General features: G+C 46.0%; 1 protein-coding gene across 7 annotated transcripts in view; it reads left to right on the top strand.

Moving 5' to 3' along the window:
• Nucleotides 1-23,967, top strand: part of LOC116951307 (plasma membrane calcium-transporting ATPase 2-like) — a 200,269-nt gene that overhangs the window by 61,463 nt on the left and 114,839 nt on the right. For all 7 annotated transcript variants that reach the window (XR_004404165.2, XM_032969843.2, XM_076073532.1 and 4 more), the window contains one exon: nucleotides 9,279-10,124. Coding sequence is in view for 6 of the 7 variants with exons in the window: in XM_032969843.2 (XP_032825734.2) it covers nucleotides 9,911-10,124 (214 nt within the window). In the remaining variant the exon portion in view is untranslated. The remainder of the gene's footprint in view (nucleotides 1-9,278; nucleotides 10,125-23,967) is intronic.

Here is a 23,967-nt window from a genome sequence, read left to right as displayed (position 1 = left end):
GTAGCATCAAAATTGAGTTCCAATATAATGTTTTTATCCCACTATTGCGGAGAGGGGTCCTAAGTTCAATATTGTTTTTGGCTTAACAAAAAAAGTGATATCCTACTATGGGGTTCAACATCTTTCCATACGTCTACAATACAATGTTTGTCAAGCATGGCAACAACGTCAAAATAGTGCCACATGTTGAAGGGGCCACACAAACAAATGTTTGAAGTTGTAAAAAGCCTCTAATGGACAAAATTCGAATAAACACTGCTCACTCACTCACACACCGTTGGCTATATATACATTTTATATTTGTTCGTAAGGTGTGTGTGTGTGTGTTTGCATTGGACACCTACGATTAGCACGGGTTGGTTTCATACGGTGCGAAAGAAGTTCAACATCCCGTACATGGATGTCTCTCTATGAAAGGTTTAATTTCAAAGGCTCTCTCTCTGCTCAAACAAGCATTGGGCAGCCACCAATTCCATTTACAATCCTGATCCAATCGTGGAATTTCCACATTCCCATGGCAGAGACGAGTTTTTCCTTGCGACCACCACTCCGGGCATCACACTAAGTGCGCTTTGGTTTTTTAAGCTAAGTCACGTAGAAATAAAAAATATAATAATAAAATTACATAATAGAATACGACGTTTCGATTGCAACGCAAGCGATCATCATCAGGCATAGAAGAGCTAAATTTAAGAGAGAGAGGAAACACAGAACCGCAGATATATATACAGACACCTAAGCAGAGGGAGTTAACACAGAGACACAAAGAGACACAACGCATGGAGCACAGAGAGATAGGGTCTCCGTGCCGAGGCCTTAGCATGTAGGGGAGACAAAGAGAGATGGAGAAGCACATCAAATCGAACAAGAGTTAGTAAAATTTGGAAACAATATAATGCAGCACAGAGGGTCGGTCAAAACACAAATAACGCATTGGCTGCATGATTACGTTATTTCAAAGATTGCTAAATTATAGGTTAAGAGTGATAGAGCACAGATCGCAGACACATATATAGACACCCAAGCAGAGAGAGTTAGCACAGAGACACACAGAGAGAGACACACACGGGACACAGTGAGACAATGCTTCTGTGTCGAAGCCTTAAATAGAGGGAGGGGGGGGGGGGCGGAAACAGAGATAAAGGGATACAAATTAACAGGGACTGGGCTGAGCAGGTAGAGGTACACGAGCACATGCCGCTGCAGCGTGGTGAGGGAGGGGGGAGGTGGACAAAAAATCAGATTAGCATGCCCACAGGGACTGTGGAGAGAGACAAGACACATACGCGTAGACACAAAGGCAGAAACACAGGTAGAGACAACACAGAGACACAAACTTAAGTTAAGTGTGACCTTTGAGAGAGAGACAAGACACATACACGGAGACACAAACAGAGACAACGCAAAGACACAGACTTGATACCTCCCCGAAGAGGTGGTTCAAACTTGATTCGGAGCTTTCGTGACTGCAGGAATTACGCTTTGTTTTTTTTCGGTAAAGTCACGTAGAAATAAGAAATAATAATGAAATAAAATTACATAATAGCATACGACGTTTCGATTGCAACGCAAGCAATCATCATCAGGGATAGAAGAGTTAAATTTAAGAGAGAGAGGAAACACAGAACCGCAGATATATATACAGACACACTAAGTGCTTCTGATATTATCCATCTCACGGCGATGCTGATGGGACGAGTTGACCCCCAACTTCGATGCGGGGTCGTAACCCGCCGATTTTGATTTGAGTGCCATCACCATAGGGGCCTCTGGCCAGATAAAAAAAGGCTAAATAATGTATTGTTATTATGGATAGAGAATATGCCCGAGAGAACATCCGCCGGAGAGATTGGGGAGATTAAATCAACAGTTACGTGAGCAGCTGGACGGATTGTCGAATCATACGACGGTGAGAGAGAGGTGGAGAGGGCTTGGGGGAGGACTTCATCAGACCAGCGATAGATCCCAGCTGATGATCATTATGAATTTTAACACTTCCCACTTGTACAATGAATGTCTTTGCTTCACATTGCTTCGATAGCATCTCCCTTCAGTTTTCAGTTTATTTATTTTGGTATAGCCCTGTGAGCCATTCGGCTCTTGAATCGGGTGCAATCACAACAAACAAAAACACGAACAAGAAAAAACATCTTGAAGTGACTATGTGTGACTGTGCAAACAGAAAATCCATGAAAAAAACAGCAAAATATTCCTGAAAAAAGCACCGTACACCAACGTTGTGTGCAAAAAATCACAGTGGGATGCAAGTCAAACAACAACAACCACAAGAAAACTTAGATTAAGGCCATCAGTCTAACTCCGTACTACAACAAAACAAACATGTCCAAACCAAAAAAACGTTTTCGAAATCACCAAAAAATAAAGCCATAATTGCAACGTAACAGTGATCACAGGGACTGTGACCGAATTTTTACAATAAACGACATAAATAACATGTAACACCAAATCCTAGAGCCATAGCTGGCTGCATGAGTTACTCCACAACAACAGAAGCATCAGTCGGAGAATCACATTTTTCAATGCACCTTTAAGATCAGCACTCTAAATCAAAATACAGATAATACTTTGCAGCGTCATACGGAGCGAAACATTTTATTTTATGTTACGCCAATGAATAGCAGTGGCAGCTAGGGGTGTACAACTCCTCTAGAGCAGTTTTGCCCAGTAGCGGTCCTGTACCCCTCAGTTGGTCACACTACACTAATATTACAAAGATACAATTCTCCCTTCAAATCTCAAAAGCGCAAGCACTCCATTAAATCTGCGTGGCTTTTTAGAGATCCGTGTGCATTCTTAAGCTTTAATTAATCCAAGCTGCATTGACTCGAACGGCGTCACGTGATCAGGAATGGTGTTGCAGAATGACAAAAAAATCACGATTCATACTATATGTTCTTGGCATGATGCATGTTTATACATGTGACATTGTATTAGTTTTGGCTGTGTCAGGTGGTTGAGGGCCCTATTGACACGAATTTGACACGAATTTGATTTGTAAATGACTTGGCCTAACCCAAAACTAGATTATGAATCGTAATATTGGCTATTAAAAGCTAAGTGCTAAATTTCAAATGTCGCTTTCGTTGTTTTTTGCTGTTTTTGCGGCCCTGATCACAGCAGCCGCGAGTGAAGTCCATGCATTGCACCAGCCAGCGTGAGCATGTTAGAGATAGCGTAGGTTTATGTGGTTCACTGAGTGAGCAATGACACAAAGAGAGAGAGAGAGAAATAGCAAATGAGAACGGGTCATAGAAAGTGATTGATTGGCATGGTGGAAGGAAAGCCAGGAGAGGAGAGGAGTGAAAATGAAAAAAATTAATCCCTGCGTCAAGATGGGTCTGAAGAGTGTAAGCCATTACGTTTATTCGACCCTTCACCCCCACGATCCAACCACCCTTTCCCATCACCGTCACACCACCCGAACATATTCCCTGCCCGTAACCTTTAACCAATTAAACGCGTTTCTCCATGGGGTGCGGTTTTTGTGAGTGCAAATTTGCCCATCGCATTCGTCCCGAATTGGGATGGGACGGATTGTCACTCTTTATAATTCGTCTGTATATATATTTTTTTATTTTAAGATTATAAACCAAGTCAAGTTGTAAAACGCCCTCGCCGCACCGCGTCCGCTCGCTGTCGTAGAGGCAGAGAGAGAGAGAGAGAACAGCTCGGAGGTGCGAGGAGGAACCGCAGACAAGCAGGGAGGCAGCCACGCGATGAACCGGCACCAACAATGGCCCAAGCTCTGTGGTTCTCTACGTACGAAGGTGTTAGCGGCCGATTGATGAGTGTTTTTAAGCATGTTAGTTTAACACCTAGGCTTTTTGCGACTAATATTATTTTTTAGTAAATACTTTTGGGTTAAATTGCGTGAGTATGAATGCGTCGTAACCCTCCACCACCCGACACACCCAGTAGGGTTAATTAATTACGCATGTCAATTGCACGTATTTGGCTGCTATAAATTTCCGCATGGTATGCCACGTTGAGTGAGCTATGATTTGCGGCCAATTGGCTTCTGAAAATGAGCTAAGTAGCTCAGTGGGCCTTACCTGGTGAAAAAAAAGAGTTTAAAAAGTATGTAGGGGAGGGTGGGTGGGGGTTGGAGGGGAGCGGGCACTGGGCGTTTGTGAAAAAGAGCTCAACAGCTCTCCGCATTCCTCCACTATGAACCAATTAATATTCCTCCAGTATGAATCAATTAATATTCCTCCAGTATGAATCAATTAATATTCCTCCAGTATGAATCAATTAATATTCCAGTATGAATCAATTAATATTCCTCCAGTATGAATCAATTAATATTCCTCCAGTATGAAGCAATTAATATTCCTCCAGTATGAATCAATTAATATTCCAGTATGAATCAATTAATATTCCAGTATGAATCAATTAATATTCCAGTATGAATCAATTCATATTCCAGTATGAATAAATTAATATTCCGATTCTGAATCCTTCCTCGCGAGTGAACACGAGGAGGGAGAGCACGGAACATTCCCAGTTGAGCTCCCTGTGGACGTTACCCAGCATGGGTGTTGGTGGCTTGAAGGGGGTGTAGAACAAATATGTGGGATGCTCACTTTTAAATCAAAATCAGGAGGCGTTTTCAACTGTACACCTCCCCCAGGTTATTCCATGAATGGCCACGGGATTTTGCAATGCCGAGGTCGCCAGGTTCGATTTCCCAGCGCGGCAGCTTCAATAATGAGGCAAGTTTCTTCACCCCTGAGGCAGTATAGATCACCGCAGCATGGATGTTGAACTTATTTCCCATCGTGCGTAGCCAACCGTGCTAATCGGAGGTGCGGTGGGGGGGAGGGGGAGAAAGACAACAAACTAAACATAGTCAATCGGCAGTTCGCGTGTGGTGGGGTAAAGTGTAAGTTAATCTCACCTCTTCGAAGAGATCTGGCCAGCATGGAAGAGTAGGCCAAGTACCCTCCTCCTAATGAAGACCCTTCTGCCAGCATTGGCGTGAGCACGGCACTGCAGGGCCGCTCCTTTTTCCCTTGCACTCTGCCCACGAACAGAAATGAGCACTGCTCCTCACTCTTTCGAACAGGGAGACACTTCCGCCCTGACTTTTTTACCTAACGATTATTTTCTCGAAATCAATACACATTAGGTTGATTCAGCAATGGAAATAGCAGCCGCACGTGCCAAGGTTGTGGGCTGTTGTTGTCGTGATCTTTTCACATTGGCTGCTGCTGTCATCAAGTTGATCCATGCTGCTGACACCAGGCATTCTCTGCCTTTAATTGTGTTTTTGTGCAAGTAATTAAATAATTTGTAAAACAAATATATATAAAATAACAATTTAATCTCGATCAGGAATCGGTAGATCTCGAGTTCAAAATCGTCATTGGGGTCAACTCGTACCATCATCTCTCCATGGTTGATAAACCGAGTACCCCATTGCAGAAGTTACCACTCGATGTCCTCTAGAGGAATTTCCCCCCTGCTATAGAAACGAGGAATTTCCACCACTGACAGTGGTCAACCCTTTGGAGGGACTGGTTCATGCCATGGGAACGTGGAATTCCACCGTTCGCATAGCACTGGCAATGGATTGGAAAATTTATGAGCGGAGTCACACTCTGACTTTTCACTTTCGTTCACGTCAATAAAAAGTATTAAACTGGTACTTGTTAACCTTATTGGTAGTTGGCCAAACATGGCAATATAGGACAACAGTTGTTGCTCTGCATTCCGGCTGGACTTCCCCAGTTTAGATTATTTAGAGTATTTGGCTGCGATGAATTCCCACGTGATAAGCCACTTTGTTGAACTGTAATTTGTGGTCAGGACGATTCTGAACAATAAGCTAATATCTCGGTGGGCTTTATCTGGTAAAATAAAATTATTTCGTTTTATTTGTGTGTGTTTGTGATTTGCTGACCTTTCCTATGCTTTGCACTCCTATCGTGTTTTTCTATTGTGTTGTTGTAACGTTCTGACCCGCTTCTACTGGACAGCTGTGAAAGAGCGTTATAGCTCATCAGATTCCTCCAGTAAAAATACATATTCAGATTTTGTCTGTGTGTGGTTTCCCGCACCTCTAAATCGTTCTCTCTCTGGGAGTGAACTGAAACTATGTGTGTTATGAAGTAAAAATTGTTAATGTGATTACACACCAAAATATAGTTAAATTATAGCATGACCGTCGGTTTCGAATGTTCGCTTCTTGTTTGAATACCGGTGCATGTGGAGGGAACTCGGAATGTTATGGCAAAACAGGGTAAGCAAGTTGAAAAATATTAATACGGAAGGAAATAATTGTAAATCACGTGCCTTAATTTGTAAGGGACAGCAGTCGTACGTTATTCTTTAACTGAAAGTCTTTGAGGGTAGGTATTTAATTGAAGGTATTTAATTGAAGGTATTTAATTGAAGGTATTTAATTGAAGGTATTTAATCGAAGGTATTTAATTGAAGGTATTTAATTGAAGGTATTTAATGGAAGGTATTTAATGGAAGGTATTTCATTGAAGGTATTTCATTGAAGGTATTTCATTGAAGGTATATAATTGAAGGTATATAATTGAACGTATTTCATTGAAGGTATTTCATTGAAGGTATTTAATTGAAGGTATTTCATTGAAGGTATTTCATTGAAGGTATATAATTGAAGGTACATAATTGAACGTATTTCATTGAAGGTATTTCATTGAAGGTATTTCATTGAAGGTATATAATTGAACGTATTTCATTGAAGGTATTTCATTGAAGGTATTTCATTGAAGGTATATAATTGAAGGTATATAATTGAACGTATTTCATTGAAGGTATTTCATTGAAGGTATTTAATTGAAGGTATTTAATTGAAGGTATTTAATTGAAGGTATTTAATTGAAGGTATTTAATTGAAGGTATTTCGTTGAAGGTATTTAATTGAAGGTATTTCATTGAAGGTATATAATTGAAGGTATTTAATTGAAGGTATTTCATTGAAGGTATTTCATTGAAGGTATATAATTGAAGGTATTTAATTGAAGGACATTTCTCTCGAGCAACTTGCCGGAAATGAGCTATTGTAGATCTGATGAGGTGAACAGATTAATAATAATTAAAATGGATAATGCACATTCCATCATAGGATCACAAGGCATGGAAACCAGGAAACAATAACAGAACCAGGGTAACCGACCAAAATTAAGATGGAGGGACAATTTAAAGAGATGGGTTTTCAAAGCACACATGAAGACAGGGTGCTTCAAAAAAATGTAAACACTTCGGAGAATTTGCAACAATACCACAAAAATGTGCCCTCGGGCTCTGGAAACCACCTGGAGAAGATTCCAAACCACGTGTTGACAACGATGGCGGACAAGTGGAGACTCTTTGACTTTTTGAAGCTATTAACATTAGATTTGCTATCGTGTTGCAGTGTTATTATTATCAATTCTATTTCATTAAAAACGATAGCCCCATCTAAGTGTTAACATTTTTTTGAATAACCCCGTATATCTACCGACTCCGATTGGCTGATTCCAAGTAGCAAGGCGTTCCACAGTTTGGTTGTGACGACGAGTGCAACACGTTTCGCAGGGTGGTGGAGGGCAGGCCACCGACACGGGCAGTGGAGTGCCAACCCAGGGTTTTTTTTTTCGGAGACCAAGGGTAAGAAGACCTCTCGCTCGACAGCGGAGGCGGCGACGTTAATAGTGAGCACGTGATAGACTCAAGAGCAAGACCTTGTGGGGGTTCGGGTGTCAACTGTGGCTACAGTTGGGGCATGAGGCAGCAAGGAAGGAAGGAAGCAAAAAGCCAAGAGCTACGACACATTTTAGCCGCGATGACCTCTTGACCTTAGCCATAACCTGAATGGAACTTGCATTTGGAAAAACTCATTACACAAAGCCATTACTTTTAACCGCCACCGATCGCCGCCGTTGTCTGACATTGTGCTGCTGCTGTGTGTGGGCGTGCGCGCGTAAAATACCCAGCAGCCAGCAGTGTGTGTGTGGGGGGGCAGTGATGGGGGGGGGGGGGTGCCCAGGAGCACAGGGCTGGCTACGTGCCAGCCCCCTGGAAGCGTGGCACGAGCGTGGGCGATTGGCGGAGATGATGGATGACGTGGGGTTTATATTATACAATTTAATAATAATTGCAATGTGTGTGTGTTTTAAATGTGAGGGTCGAGTGGTAGCATAGTGGCGAGTGCTATGAACCTGCAAAAGCTGAGTTCGATTCCTAGTCGTGGCTAACATCAGCGGTTATTGTCGTAACGAGTCACGGGCTCGTTCCGACAATAACGTTGACTCAGCTTGAACTGGGTACCTGGTGCGGTGTGTAGACATCGCCACTGGGGAGACAAAGGCGGTCGGGTGTGCTAGGTACCACACGACCACCTCGTGTGCCGTGCTGGCCTCAATGGGTTCTCGCAAATATAACTTGTTCCAATAATCTGTTAAAGGGTATATGGGGGGTCTTTGTCTTTTTATATGTGTGTGTATGTGAGGGCATGTGCATGTGTATATATAATAATAATTATTATTGTATTTTTATGAAGGAAAGCCATGAGTTTCAAGACATTCAAGAGGGTCCCGAACGTTGATGTTTGGCAAATGTCGTGCACGCATACATTTACAGCGATATCACAAATAATAATAATAATGATGATTATACAATGTTGCACAGTCCTTTGTTAATCCTCTGTTGAATGAATTGATCCTCATGGTGATGGTGACACCATACTTCACCAGGCTAGTCAGCGCAGATATATTTTTTTAAGTGGGGGGGAAATAACTGGTTCAGATATCACTCGCCACTGTTCTCCTGGTTTAATACATTATACACATCTATATGTGCACGTAGATATGTGGCCCATACTGACAGACGAATGCCTCTGGTTCACCCTTTCCCAATTACACTTTTATTCTGGATCTATAGAGTTCTCACCTACTTGTAAATAAACAGTGTAACGGATAGTATGAGGAAACATTGATGAGATTTAAAGCTCTTATTTTAATATATTTAAATTATTTTTCAAAGTATATATGTTGCTTGTCTCTTAACTGTGATTCTTAAACATGTTTCTTGTGAGTTAGACACTTAGTCTGTGCTGTTCTTTAGTTGCCTGGGTGAAAAGTGGGAAAAGTTTTGCCCAATCCTGTGACAGCTGGCTCAAAAAACCTAAAGAACATACACAACTTTAAGTGCCGTCTGTTGTTGGCCACTTGGCATTGTGGGCATTTGGGCCCTGTGCTCAGGCTTTGGCTTCTGCTGACGAATCCACCCGTCTGCCGTTTCAGGCGCAGAGGAGAAGAGAGAGACGGAAGGAGTGCGGGCAAATCTGCGCGGTCATGGGCAGCTGAATTATTCGAGTCACAGAGAGCCAAGGGACAGCCACAATCTCCTAACACGACGGAAAGGGGCCACTTCCACAGCCATCGAGGCAGAAGCCACTGCACCGCTCAAATCAAGAAATACACAGCTGCGCATTCGCCAAGTCATAAAAATCAAGTTTTTGTTTGCTATGAGTATTTTATTTCGGTGTTGCATGGACAACGGACGTTTTTTTGAACGAGTGCTGCACAAGTCTCAACAACGACGACAATAAGACTGCTAACTGATAATAAATTGAATTTCCATCTTGGGCAATAAGAATTTCAGAAAGAATTGATTCCAGTGTCCATAAGAAAATAAGAAAGAAAAACAAAGCAAAGCCAAGAAATTAGAAACGAGTAAAGTTTCAAAACGGCGGCTGTTGTTCGATCGAACGAAGCAGGCAAACAAATATTGCGTTTGCCGTCTGTTCAGTTCAACTGGCGTTAAAATCCAGGACGTATGCAATCGTTGGCAAAACAATTCTAATTAAAAGCTGACGCTGCCGTAGAACTGGCCGCTCTCACCGCAAGCCTCCGCTAAGGCCAGCCGCCCAAGCATGGGAGAAATGGCCAACAGCACGGCCAACGTCGGACATGGGCCAAAGGGCGTGGGGCCGTCCGGAGGCAGCCAGGATGGCGACTTTGGCCTCTCCGTGGATGAACTCAGGGCCCTCATGGAACTACGGGGGCCAGAAGCGATCGCCATGGTGCAGGAGGCGTACGGGGGCAAGGAGGGAGTCTGCCGACGACTGCACACATCGCCCAATGACGGTGAGCGCCGTCGCTTTCCATCAAAACCCGCGCGTGCGTTGCCTTTGTTGTCCGTCCGTCCGTCATCGCGACCCGTCGGCAGACATGTCCTGCAGTAAGTGCCCACTGCGCGTTTCGTCACTCGTTTCCACTTTCCTCGGTCTTGTGCCAACATGTTCAAGTAGTGGCCGCAAACCTTCTGGCACCAGTCTCTTACGTCGTAGTCGTCGTCGAGACATTCCCTGTTAGGTCTCCCTCTCTTTACAATTCCTTCCATTTTTCTGAACAACAATGCACGTTTTTTTTTCTAATTGTCCTGTTGTCCATCCCACATGCGTGCCCAAATAGTGTCAGTTTCCGTCTCATCACTGCTCACATCATCAGGTCTTCTTTTGCGTGCAACCTCTTTGTCTGTACTCCAACATCGCTCACTCTTTTGGGTCCAGCTTAGAGTTGCAGCAGTGTCCTTCCGGTGCAATACAGACGGCGCACGCCGGGCACAGGGAACACGAGGCACCTCGCGAGCAACAAACCCGAGGAGCCAGGTGCCTTGGGGGATAGGGACCGGCAAAAAGGTGACTGGGCTCTCTGCTCTACTCCTCTCGTAGGGGGGCAAGGATCAGAAGCGTGGCATTACAAAAACAATTGTATGGCCATCGAACAAAGAGTGTCACACCGCATCGCGCGAGCGCGCTTCCGTGGCCGTCTGGAACGCTCTTCTTTTCGATATTGGTAAGCCACTGGGAGCTATGCACTTTTAAACCTGGATTGAAAACTAATTTCTTTGGAACTCCTTTTCATGTTTAGTTTGTTGTCCTTCCGTGGCGCCTACGATTAGCACGGTACGCTGCGTGCCGTGCGAAAGAAGTTAAACATACGTACACGCACATACAAGGGGAGGGGGGGAGGAGGGGGACATGGGTGTGTAGTTAATTGGTGTGTAGTTAATTGGCGTGTGGCTTCTGAGAGTTCCACTCGTAATTTAATGTAAGTAACTTGGTGAAATAAATAAAAATAGTTGAGTAAATAGTTTTAAGTGTTCGTGCGGTGATAAACTGTGATGGTGTCCTGGAAAAAAAAGTGAGAACCCACATCGCACACGAACGCAGGGAACAATACGTAACGCGTTACAATTTACAGCCCCTCGCTCAATCCACCGTTGGATGCGAGCCTCCACACACACACACACCACATGGGCCGTAGGAGTTATTTGACCATACTTCACAACGCTGGTCACTGTGGGTGCGTGAATGCGGGAGCATAGAAAGTACAGTACAACATTGGATTTTGCTACGCTGTCCGCACGGTAGCCCCGTAGCAGCCTATAGCACCTGTTATGCGTGGTGTTCGCACACATCCAGGCTCAACACTGCTCAGCTTTTCACATCTGACACCATCGCGCACAATCTGTGTCATTTGGTCTTAGTCACGGGAAGGTGTATTCAAAGTTAAAGGATTGATGTTCAAGTGAGTGTTAGGGCAGCAGCCAACTTCACTTGTAACCGAGTCAGCGGAGGAAGCCGGTCTCTCCATAGATTGACAACTGTTAATTTCCCGCAAAGTGGAATTTGTTTTATTTTACCCAGAGGGATGATGATGATGATAGAATGATGGGGATTAATTGTCCCCAGACTACAACTTGAACTTACAACCTATCAAGCACAAATTGAAAGCTCTAATCACAGCGCTATCCAGCTACGTTTATAACATCCAGATGATTATTTACCATCTTATTAAACATCTTTTTAAAAGTCAAGGCACCTACACACAAGAAAGTGTGAGGCAGCGCTCATCTCCCCTCGTGGTCCAAAACCAGCTACTGGAAATTCCACGTTCCTGTGGCGGGAAGAAATCCCTGTCCCGGAGACACGGGTTTGATTCCTGTCCATGACGCAAACAACTCTTCACCATCGGCACTGACGCTTCTGTACCTGGCTTCGTCCTGACCTAAGTCGAATCAGCCTTAAATGAATGCATATCACAGTGTGTAACATTAACTTCAGCACCTGGGAGACACCACGCCCGGTCATACGTGTGCTGCTGTGGCCTTGATAGGCACTCGCCAAATGCCACTTGCCCCGCCAGTCTATGAGGTTAAGGCTTTGTTAGATTAAAGAGTGGTTATGGAAAGGCAGGTAAGAAGACAGATTTGTGTATTCAGAAGCACACGGACCTGATCACTCGAGCAGGTGAAATGCCTTCAGAACGTTAATATAATTCGGTAATATTTACACCGAGTATCATATTCTATGCACAACAGCTGACATATGACTCAGAAAATGCTCAGGTTGACATTTTTAAGAGAACGCCTAAAATGAACGCTATATATTTATAAGAACAATTTAGCAAAATCAGATTTAAAAAATGTCAAGGTGTAATGTAAATGGGTGGCACGGGAGCAATGGAATTATTTAATTTTACAATATTCAGCAAAATCGGAGAAATTCTGCATAATTTTACGACTGTTTTATTCAAATTGAGATCTAATTTATGCGCATATATTTACATGCTAAAAAAAAACTCCACATGAACACAAAGACAAAATATGCCCCGTGTAGCCTCAGATTAGACGACTACATATTGTTAGCGAGCACCTATTAAGGCTGGTAAGGCAATCTGCCATTGTCCTGATACCCTTTCACTGCAATTATAATCATGATTTGAATTTGCAAGACACATTTCATCCAAAGATCCCTATGTGCCATGAATGGAAATCATTAAATAAACCACAGCCAGGGCAAATGGCCAGAACTGTGGGGTGAAGGCCAATTTAAAGAGGTGAGGTTTCAAGATTTAAATACCTCCAGTGACTCTAATCGCCTGATTAGCACAAGGCATAAACGATACATTGTCTGGGAGCTGCACTGGCAACGGTTCAATCACCCCAGGGACAGAGCCCCCGACCTTGGTGTCCTTAGAGTAAGGCGATCCAAGGATCTCAGGGACCTCGTTGGAGAACATACATGGATCGGTTCCAGGACATATTGTGGGGGTGACCCATCAAGAGCCCCCAACAGCAGGATCTTACAGTCCACTCCAAAACCTGTCCGACTGCCAGTGCAGAGACAACAGGGAGCAGGTCCACGCCCACCCGCTCTAGCCAGCTGCGTTTCTGAACGAGGTGGATGTCTATCCGGGTCCTCGTTTGGTAATTCCCGCGCGGATTTGCGTTGCACCGTGCAGTCATTTAGTCCTCAGATGAACATGGGGAAGGTCCGGCCTGGGTTTCCAAGAGACTATTTTCACATTTTACAACAAACAAAGACAAATATTCTGGTATAGCCTGCAACAGACTGTTGGGGCAAGTGTTGTGAGCGAACACCTATGAAGGCCGGAACAGCACGCGAGGAGGTGGGTGACCAGCAGCACGCCCGGCCGCCTTTGTCTCCTCAGTAGCGATGTTTGCGCGTCGCATCAGGTACTCATTTTAGGCTGAGTCGACCTAGGGGAGGCCGAGAACCGATTCAGAAATCGTCATTGGTGTTGGCCGTGAGCGGGAATCCAGCTCGGGTCGCTGGGTTTGTAGCGCAGCGTAGCGCTAACCGTTCCACTACCGCTCCCCCTAATTTGCACACACACAACGTCATTTTTTACATTTTAGCCATATCCTGTCTCTATCATGTGGATAAGTGCTGTTAGCGAGCACCTATTCAGGCCAGAACGGTGCATGAAGGAGTGATGTGGTCAAAACCACACACGGTCACGGTTGGCTCTTCAATGCTGATAATTGCACACTTGCGCCAGTTACTCATTTAAGGCCGAGTCTACCTAAGAGTGGGCCAGGACTGGTTTAGATTTTACTCGTTTCTGATATTAGCCATGGCCGGCAATTGAAGTCGAGTTCACCGGGTTCATAACACAGTGTACCAAACACTGTGTGACTGCCACGCACACACACATATCAGTATACAAGAGATCAGCGGCTTAATATTATAAGATTACACCGATCACAATGTTTTGTCGAGTTGGCTTACGGACCCCGTCATGTGGAATGTGGAATTTCCTCCATTGGCAAATTCCCGTTTGCGCAGAGAATCTCTTTGGCTCCGGGACCTCGTCTACCGTGAATTTTCTCGTTGCATCCAAAAGGGCGAAGCGCGTCACAACATTTTTGTTTTGAACGACAAATGTTTTAAGGATCAAACCCTCCCGGAAACACGTCACTTGAAAACTGCCACGCACGGCACGGCGCCGTCTGATCGCGCAACGGGAAGGATCGCGACGACGTGCAGATTACCAGGAAAAAAAAAGAGGAATTAAAAACCCCAATCTCAACTCGTTTCAACTCGAAGACGATGCCTCTTCGAATTAAGGGCGCTCTGTAAAATATCAGCGAGTCGCAATTTCACGCCTTGCCAACATCCAGCTTTTTTGATGAGCTACTCTCTGCGGGCGGGATGGGTGGGTTTTTGTATAGATATAATATCTCCATATATGCAGGGTGGCCCAAAAGTCAGGACACGTAGGGTTCTGATATTTATTTTAACAAATCGTATTTGATCATTTAATTTATTTTAACAAATGCATATGGTTATTTAATTTATCTTAACAAATGCTCAAGCTTATCTCCATTAACAGTAATTCGCGATGCACGAAATATCTCTTTTCAATTAATTCAGGACTTTTTTGTTGTTTAAAAATTGCAAAGGTGTAATCCTCGAACGTTCATCAGTTCAGTTTCCTCTTGAATCATTCAGAATTCTCGGTCGAGTTTTGTAAACGATGGATTTTTGGGCAACCCCCCCCCTCTGCCCCTACAGAAAAATAGTAGCTCATTAATAACTATAAACAGAAAAAAATATGAACTTAAAGAATAAGCAACCCATAATAGAGGCTTTTGGGTTAGATTACGTAAATATAAATAAACCCGCCACCACCCGACACAGTCAGCTAGTAAGGGTTGTCACGTAAACAAAACGTGTAACATCGTTACTAGTTCAGCACAACGGTGTGTTGGAGAGTCAACTCACAACATCTGACAAACCTTACAAATTGGCTGTGGTGGTTTTTAACGTCACGTTAATATTTACGTGATCTAATAAAAAAAAAACCTCTCTTTTGGATAATATTGGTCGAGAAAGCCCACGTGTTAAACAGAATAAACAATGTAAAAGTTTTATTGCCAGCGTTAAAACGGATGAAAATATCCCATGCGTTCTCACCTGTGGGCCACCCAGATATCGCCCAGTACTTCATAACGGGTATGGCGATGCTGTTACGGCTTTGTGTTCACAACGTAACGTTCACACTTGCACGGCTGTCCGTACCGCGGTCGTCCGTCCGTCCGCCCGCTCGCTGCCTCCGGCGTCATCATCCGTGGGTGGATTCGCCCGGTTGCGGATTTTAACGATGCTTGCGGAAAGAAATGAAAACAAAACCCAGTGTGCATCGTGAAGATTGAATCATGTCGCTGCTCCTCAATCATCGGGGGTGGGTCGCTTGGTAGTCAGGTGACCTGACCACGTGTGCGTGTCGACACGTGAACCGATACATTTTGAGCAGCGCCGGAAACGGACGACGCTTTCTACGACTTCGACCCCGAAAGACGGTTTCACCGCATCGCGTGCTCTCGGATGCGCTTCGACGGACGTCTGGACCGCTCTTCCTTCCCGATATTTGGAAGCCACTGGAGCTATTCGCTTTTTAATCATCTCGATTGACAACTCGGTTGTTTATAACTACTTTCTGTGGTTTAGTGTGTTGTCCTTTTCCGTTAATGAGGACAGGGCAAGAGGTATCGGAAATTCCACCACGGGGATAAACAATACAATGAAGTCAACAGGTTTGTCAAGGGAAATTGTGGCCTTGAAAGTGAGAATATGTAGTAAGCGGCGTTTTGGGCAACAGCTCTTCTCCATAGCACATGCCTAGAGAGGCCAGAGAGAGAAAGAGTTGCAGGACTGCGCCTCCGATTAGCACGGTTGGCCACGTACGGTGTGAAAGAAGTTCAACATACGTGACAATGCTTTTGTAGCCAAACTTTGCTGCGTTTTTCATTATCCAGGCCACCGCTCCGACGGTTACCCCGGAAAAGTTCACTGCACCGCACTCGATAGGAACCATACTACAAAGCACCGGGCTGCCACTGCTGATGTACCTGGGTTCTAATCCAGGTTACAGCCACCTGCGATTAAACCGAATTATCACGTGCAGGGAGTTGATGGTCTCAGCCCGGTAAACAGTGACTGTGCACAACATCTTTACGAGACTGATATGTTTTGCTTTCTCTTTGATTGGCACGTGGCAACCACTCAAGGGCATGAGTTGGTGTGCCCCTAGTGCAGATACATTTGCCATTCAAGCGATTTCTGGAGGCGTTAGCAAACCCATTATAAGGCAGGCGCAGCGCGCCCCTGTGGGTAGTGTGGGTAGCACCACGCCTGGCCGGCTTTGTCTTCCCACTGTTGATGTTCACACACCCCACCAGCTACTCATTTGAGGCCGAGTCGCCCCAGGGGAGGCCCAGAAACCGTTCAGAAAATTAGCCCATTTCGTTGGCCCCTGTGGCAGGAATTGAACTCGGGTCCCTTCGGGTTCGTAGCACAGCGCGCTGACCACTGCACTACCCACTGCCCCACTAGTAAGGCATAAAAGCCGCACGGCGCACACTTGCAAGGTGAGACTCGCGTGGCGATCGGCGCACACACTTGTCCTTGGACGTCCTCGAAGATTTTGATACGGGGATTCTTTGGGGTTTTTTTTGCGTCTGTTAAGAGAGATGGGTTCCCGCGATAGCGTTCAGGATCTAATTCGACCGAGAAACAAAGGAACCCATATCCGTTTAAATCAACCCCGGAGTTCTCTTGAGGACAAGCGCCCAGGTGCTTAAATTTTTAAACGATACATGCTTTATACATGAGTACCCTCTACGTGACCAGGGTAGTTGCAAGTGCTGAGTTGTGTGTGTGTGAACGTGCGTATGTGTCGTGGGGTGGGAAGGTGGGTGGTAGTGCTTTGGTTAGGGCACTGCACTATGAACTCAGCAAACTTAGTTCAACTCCTTAGCCACGGCTAACTTCAGTGGGGACTATCAGAACTGGCTATGGGGAGGCTTTCATCCAGCAGTAGATTAACTATTGCTGCTAAACTAAAACGAAACTATTTTATTTTATTTTACCAGGTAAGGCTGTACATCTCTTTTTCAGAAGCGATCCAGCTATCACAAATGAGAGCTCAACGAAGTGGCTTATCACGTGGAAATGTATAGCAGCCAAATACCCAAAATCGCACGTTGATTCTAAATGTGGAGGGAAAAACCGGAGGACCCGGAGAAAAATCCACACGACCACGGGGAGAACATGCAAACTCCAGTATACAGGCGTCAGGGTCGGGATCGAATCCACAACCTTTTGTACATCAGGCGTCATCCATGAAGCTTGCTGCTGCTGCTGATGATGAACAGCATTTGCGCATGAATGAAATATAGGCTGCTATCAAACTGCAATGGATTGCGTTTTTTTTTACTTGCCACATTCGTCATTAGTGCTGCCCGGTTAGAGGAGAATATACAATTGGGCGATATTGCATGCGATGGCCCCTTCAGTGTAGATGGTAAGGAGAGATTGACATTTCAGATAAAACAAATTTGACCACCCTCCTCACTCACGCCACATACGGCTCTCTAGCCGACACGTTAGAAATAATACGCCGTAGCTTCAAGAAATATAACCCTTCGGGGGCACAATTTTATTTTTGTATTTCAACGACTGTCGCAAATGCAATTGTGAAAATGCAGGTCTCCTCTTGGAAGGAGATAGGACACACTCGGAAGGTCCTTCCACGTTATTAACTGAGAGACGACGAGTTTAACAGGCCTCATATTAAACATCTCCGAGATATTGCACGTGGCTCGAGAGGATGAACGGACGACAGCACCACTGAGGGCCCGGGTTTGAATCCAGGGTTCAGCTCCCGGTCGTCGTCAAGGAAACTTCTCCGGCGCGCGGCGAGTTTACGATCTCAGCCCGGCCACCGATTAGTGCACAGCAAGAAAATGGCCACCATGTGTATTTGTGTTTTTTTTTGTTGACTGCCACATGCCAATCAAACACAAACCAAAACATTTAAGTCTCAGAGCCAACAGTTTACACAAATATCTTGCGCAGTCATTGGAAGCCGGTTTAATCGTAGGTGGCTGAAACCTGGATCCGAACCCAGGATCATCGGCCGTGGCAGCCCGGTGCTTTGTACGATGGTGCTATCGAGTGCTGTGAGGTGAACTTCTCCGCCGGGGCAACCTGGATAATGAGAAACGTCGCGAAGTTTGGGGGGACAAAACGTGCTCTCGCTGCAGGGAGTGTACGTACGTATGTTGAACTTCTTTCGTACCGTACGTATGTTGAACTTCTTTCGTACCGTACGTATGTTGAACTTCTTTCGTACCGTACGTAGCCAACCGTGCTAATCGGATGTGCGGGAGGACAACAAACTAAAGGTAAAAAGCAGTTCTAATGAAGTTAATTTTCAATCTGGACGATGATGCAAAAGTGCGTAGCTCCCAATGGCTTCCTCATATCCGGAAGGAAGAGCATTCCAGAAGGCCGGAGAAGCGCGTCTGAAAGCGTGCGACGCTGCGACCGTCTTTGTTCGACGGCCGAACACCACTGCGAGCATGACCGGAGTTTGCGTGTCGATCGATGCTCCTTGACGAGATTGGCGAAGGCATCGAGGTTAATATGTGGCGAGCGCTTTTGCATGCAGTGAGCGCGGCTTTTAGTCTGGATGTGACAGAAACCTCCATTTCAGGGTGCGTGGGGAAAGTACAGCTCGCGACAAGGCCACCTCAAGGGATGAATGAATTAACTTCGCATTCGTATTTCGTACTGCCCATCGCACAACGAAACGTTCTGGGAGCGAAAATCCACCCGCCCATTGGCAGCTGTCCCTGGCTCACGATGCGCATTCATCTGCCAGGAGGGGGGAGAGATCATTTGTGACGAGCACAGTTGCTTGTTGGGTAGAGAGTGATGCCCCCGGTTGACGTCGGGGAACGCGACGGCGAATATCGAGACGGTGCAAATCACAAAGCGAGGCAGAGGATGCTAGGTGGTGGTGGAGGCTGAGAGGCGAGGGATAACGAAAAAGGACCAACGATGATGCCGTCAGCGATGTCAGCGTGTGGGGTTGAGGTGACGTAAATCCGAACCGTGGTATTAATTAAGCGACGGGGTATTTGCGAAACGGGGGTTAAAGGGGGAGACTGTAATTATTTTTTGTCCAAATTTGAAACTGCGTTGACATTGTACGATTTTGTTTTAGTTCAGAATCGGAATCTTTATTCAGACTGGAGGAATCTGATGACCTATGAAGCACTTTTTCACAGATGTCCAGCAGGGGACGGTGTTAGCAAGTGAGTGATGGGTTGTGGAACTTCAAGAATCTTGGAAGAAACCCATGCAGAACAGGAGGAGAACATACACACTCCACACAGGATGCTGCCTTGTGGTGTGCCACAGGCGTTACCGCTCTGCCACTCTGCTGGCCTGTTGTCAAATATCATCCTGTGTGATGCACTGACACTGCGATATATTTCTGCAGGATTTGTGAAAAAAACACACAAACGCATAGCCTGGTAGTCTAAAACCGCATTTCCTACACCGTCTGAGGTATTGACTCCCTGCCCCTTCCCAGGGCCAGGCTCAGGGCCTATCAGTCTACCTCTGCATCTAATTGTCTCCTTTCGATACAAAATAACAACGCCTTATATCCCCAGGATACCCACGCGGCAATGTTCCGTACGGCATATTGAGATGTGGTCGCATTTAGATGCTGTATAAATCAAAATATTGTCCCGTGAACATGAATTCCTGTGAAGATTACTCAGTCCGTATCATTCATTATTTTCGTGCATGTAACCTTTACTTCAAAAGGCCCATTTATAAACCTTCAACTTCATGTTGTTTGATATGACCAAGTCAAATGATATGCCAGTTCACATGAACTATATATATATTTTTTATTCTATTCTATTTCGGATTTATTTTTAAAATGCGCAACCGACGGCGTTCAGCGATGAAGGTGATGGAATGAATGGAGGGACAGGGGCTGGGAATGGAGCTGATGTTACTGGGGTAGGTAAGGCAGAATAAGGTGGAACGTGATGGCGAGTGAGGGTGTCTGATGGGTGCAACGTGGATGAGAGGCGGTGGGGGTATGGGGGACGAGTGTGAAGTGATGAAATGGGCATGGATGAGGATAGGTGGAGGGTGTTAGGGGCAGAGGTCTGGTGGCCAGATGGTTGAGCTGATCGAGGAGCAAGGTGTAGGGCTGATGGAGAGATGTGGATTATTGGTGCACATTAAAAGGCTCACTGAGCCATACGGCTCTTTTTTCAGAAGCAACCTGGCCACTAATGATAGCTCAACGAAGTGGCTTCTCATTGCGTGGATATTTCTAGCAGCCACAAACTCGAAACGCGCGTTTCTAAATGCGGAGGGAAAGAAATAACTGAGGACCCGGACAAAATTGCACGCGACCACGGTGAAAAGATGCAAACTCCAAATACACAGCAGGCGTTGGGGTTTGGATCGAACCCACCACCTCCTGTATACCATGCGAGGTAGTTAACATCCCGCTAACCGTTGCACCCAATGGGGCAACGTTCACCTTCCATTGGCAGCCACGAGGCAGTGGTAAAACATTCCACATTCCCATGGCTTGGGCCGGGCTCTCAGCGGCTCCAAACGCTTCTTTGTTTCCCACAAAGGGATGACGACGACGATGGGCCGTCTCTTACGAATTTTAAAATCGCGAGTCGAACTCCTCGCAGGGTCCAGCACCGCAACGGGCCACTTCAGCTCGGGAGCGACAAGAATAGTTTGAAGTTGCTCTCTGACACGTGACATTGTGAGTGCGAAGACGACGCTGATTTTGTTGCTGTGCCATTCACTAACGCAGATTAATCTATTTTAATATAATAAGTGCAGGGGGAGGTGGGGGGGGGGGGTTTGGGGGGGGAGTTATTTTTCTTCTCACAGCACCACACAGGGAGTGTGTAAAGCCCGACGTTATGATGTTAAGAATGAATTAGCGAACGTCCGAGTAGGCAGCGGGCCATGTCGCTCCCCAGACCGTCGCAACTTCATTCTGGGTTCGGTGGCTTCCAGTCGGTGACGCGACGCTCGCACCAATCCATGCGCGCGGTGGCTCGGGGCTGCCTCGAGAAACACCGGGGGAGATGGGGGGCCTCTCACCCCCCCCCACCACCCCCCCGATTCCAGACCCCCCCCCCCCCCCCCCACCGCGGGATGCACGCTGCTCGTGCGCGCTGGGATTCACGATCCCATCCCGGACACGACGTCGCTGATCCTCGCCGTGCTGTCCACACTCTTAATGCAAAAAAAAAAAAACCCGTCTGTCTCGCTTGTAAGCTACATTTTTTTGTTTGTTTTAGCTTTCGTGTTGTTCTCGTTTTGCTTCACGCTAATCACGTCACAGTTTTTGCCCGCTCGGTGTGGGGGGCATTGTGGCGGTGCCGTTAGCGAGCATCTGTCGAGGTCAGCGTGGGCACACAATCACCGGCCTAGTGACTCGCGGGGTTCGAGCGAGCGGAAGGCGACGAGGTTTAGGTCGCGGTTGCGCGCGTACGTACGTTGGACTTCTTTCGCACCGTACGTAGCCGACCGTGCTAATCGGAGTGTGCGGGGGAAGGACAACAAACTAAACACCCCAGGAAAAAAGAGAAAGCAATTCTTAAGAAATTAGCTTTCAATCGAGACTTAAAAGTGCGTAGCTCCAGTCACGTCCTAATGTCGGACACAAGAGCGTTCCAGACGGCCGCAGAAACGCATCTGAAAGCGCGCGATACAGTTACCGTCCTTGTCAATGGCAATGATAGGGGCGGTATGTACGTTGGACTTCTTTCACACCGGAGGTACTCAACCATGTTCATCGGAGGTGCGGATTGGAGGTGGTTGGGGGGTTGACTCAGCCCATGGTCCCCCTGGCGTTGATCAAACAAGTACCACTTTGCGGGGAAGTCGAGAGCTGTCGTCTTGTGCCTTGACTCGCCCTCTCCATGGGAATGTGGAATGTCCAGCACCGGCTCAGGGCTCTGAACGGGAGATGAGCACCGCCTCAACCCTCCTTTGATCAGTAAAACCTTGTTGGCGCAGTGATGCTTTTGCTCGGCTGCCCGAGTCTCACCAGCGCTGCCCCTGACGAGAACACCGTACCAAACACATATTTTAGGCAAAGTTGACCCAGTGGAGGAACACAGCAGGTTCAGCTTCCGATTGCCACTTGTATTTTTTGTTGCATTGCCAGCAGTTGAATTGAACCTCGCCTGCTAAGGGCGCCCACTGTGACGCTGCCCCCGCCCGCCCCCCAGGTCACGTGCATGCACAAACAAACCTCAACACAGATCTTGACCTAAAGCTTTCGTGACTGCAGGAATTCATATTCTTTGGGTCTTTCGGTAAAGTCAACGTAGAAAACCTATCTACAGTGAGGGAAAAAAGTATTTGATCCCCTGCTGATTTTGTACGTTTGCCCACTGACAATGAAATGATCAGTCTATAATTTTAATGGTAGGTTTATTTTAATAGTGAGAGACAGAATAATAACAACAAAATCCAGAAAAACGCATGTCAAAAATGTTATGAATTGATTTGCATTTTAATGAGGGAAATAAGTATTTGACCCCTCTGCAAAACATGACTTAGTACTTGGTGGCAAAACCCTTGTTGGCAATCACAGAGGTCAGACGTTTCTTGTAGATGGCCACCAGGTTTGCACACATCTCAGGAGGGAATTTGTCCCACTCCTCTTTGCAGATCTTCTCCAAGTCATTAAGGTTTCGAGGCTGACGTTTGGCAACTCGAACCTTGAGCTCCCTTCACAGATTTTCTATGGGATTAAGGTCTAGAGACTGGCTAGGCCACTCCAGGACCTTAATGTGCTTCTTCTTGAGCGACTCCTTTGTTGCCTTGGCCGTGTGTTTTGGGTCATTGTCATGCTGGAATACCCATCCACGACCCATTTTCAATGCCCTGGCTGAGGGAAGGCAGATCTCACCCAAGATTTGACGGTACATGGCCCCGTCCATCGTCCCTTTGATGCGGTGAAGTTGTCCTGTCCCCTTAGCAGAAAAACACCCCCAAAGCATAATGTTTCCACCTCCATGTTTGACGGTGGGGATGGTGTTCTTGGGGTCAAAGACAGCATTCCTCCTCCTCCAAACACGGCGAGTTGATTTGATGCCAAAGAGCTCCATTTTGGTCTCATCTGACCACAACACTTTCACCCAGTTGTCCTCTAAATCATTCAGATGTTCATTGGCAAACTTCAGACGGGCATGTATATGTGCTTTCTTGAGCAGGGGGACCTTGCGGACGCTACAGGATTTCAGTCCTTCACGGCGTAGTGTGTTACCAATTGTTTTCTTGGTGACTATGGTCCCAGCTGCCTTGAGATCATTAACAAGATCCTCCCGTGGGCTGATTCCTCACCGTTCTCATGATCATTGCAACTCCACGAGGTGAGATCTTGCATGGAGCCCCAGGCCGAGGGAGATTGACAGTTCTTTTGTGTTTCTTCCATTTGCGAATAATCGCACCAACTGTTGTCACCTTCTCACCAAGCTGCTTGGCAATGGTCTTGTAGCCCATTCCAGCCTTGTGTAGGTCTACAATCTTGTCCCTGACATCCTTGGAGAGCTCTTTGGTCTTGGCCATGGTGGAGAGTTTGGAATCTGATTTATTGATTGCTTTTGTGGACAGGTGTCTTTTATACAGGTAACAAGCCGAGATTAGGAGCACTCCTTTTAAGAGTGTGCTCCTAATCTCAGCTCGTTACCTGTATAAAAGACACCTGGGAGCCAGACATCTTTCTGATTGAGAGGGGGTAAAATGCTTATTTCCCTCAT

The sequence above is a fragment of the Petromyzon marinus genome, chromosome 42 (assembly GCF_048934315.1).
Source record: "Petromyzon marinus isolate PM22_M1 ecotype Great Lakes invasive population chromosome 42, UKy_Petmar_22M1.pri1.0, whole genome shotgun sequence".
Lineage (NCBI taxonomy): Eukaryota > Metazoa > Chordata > Hyperoartia > Petromyzontiformes > Petromyzontidae > Petromyzon > Petromyzon marinus.
The sequence above is the reverse complement of the archived record's forward strand: the minus strand, read 5'-3'. Positions and strand labels throughout refer to the sequence as shown.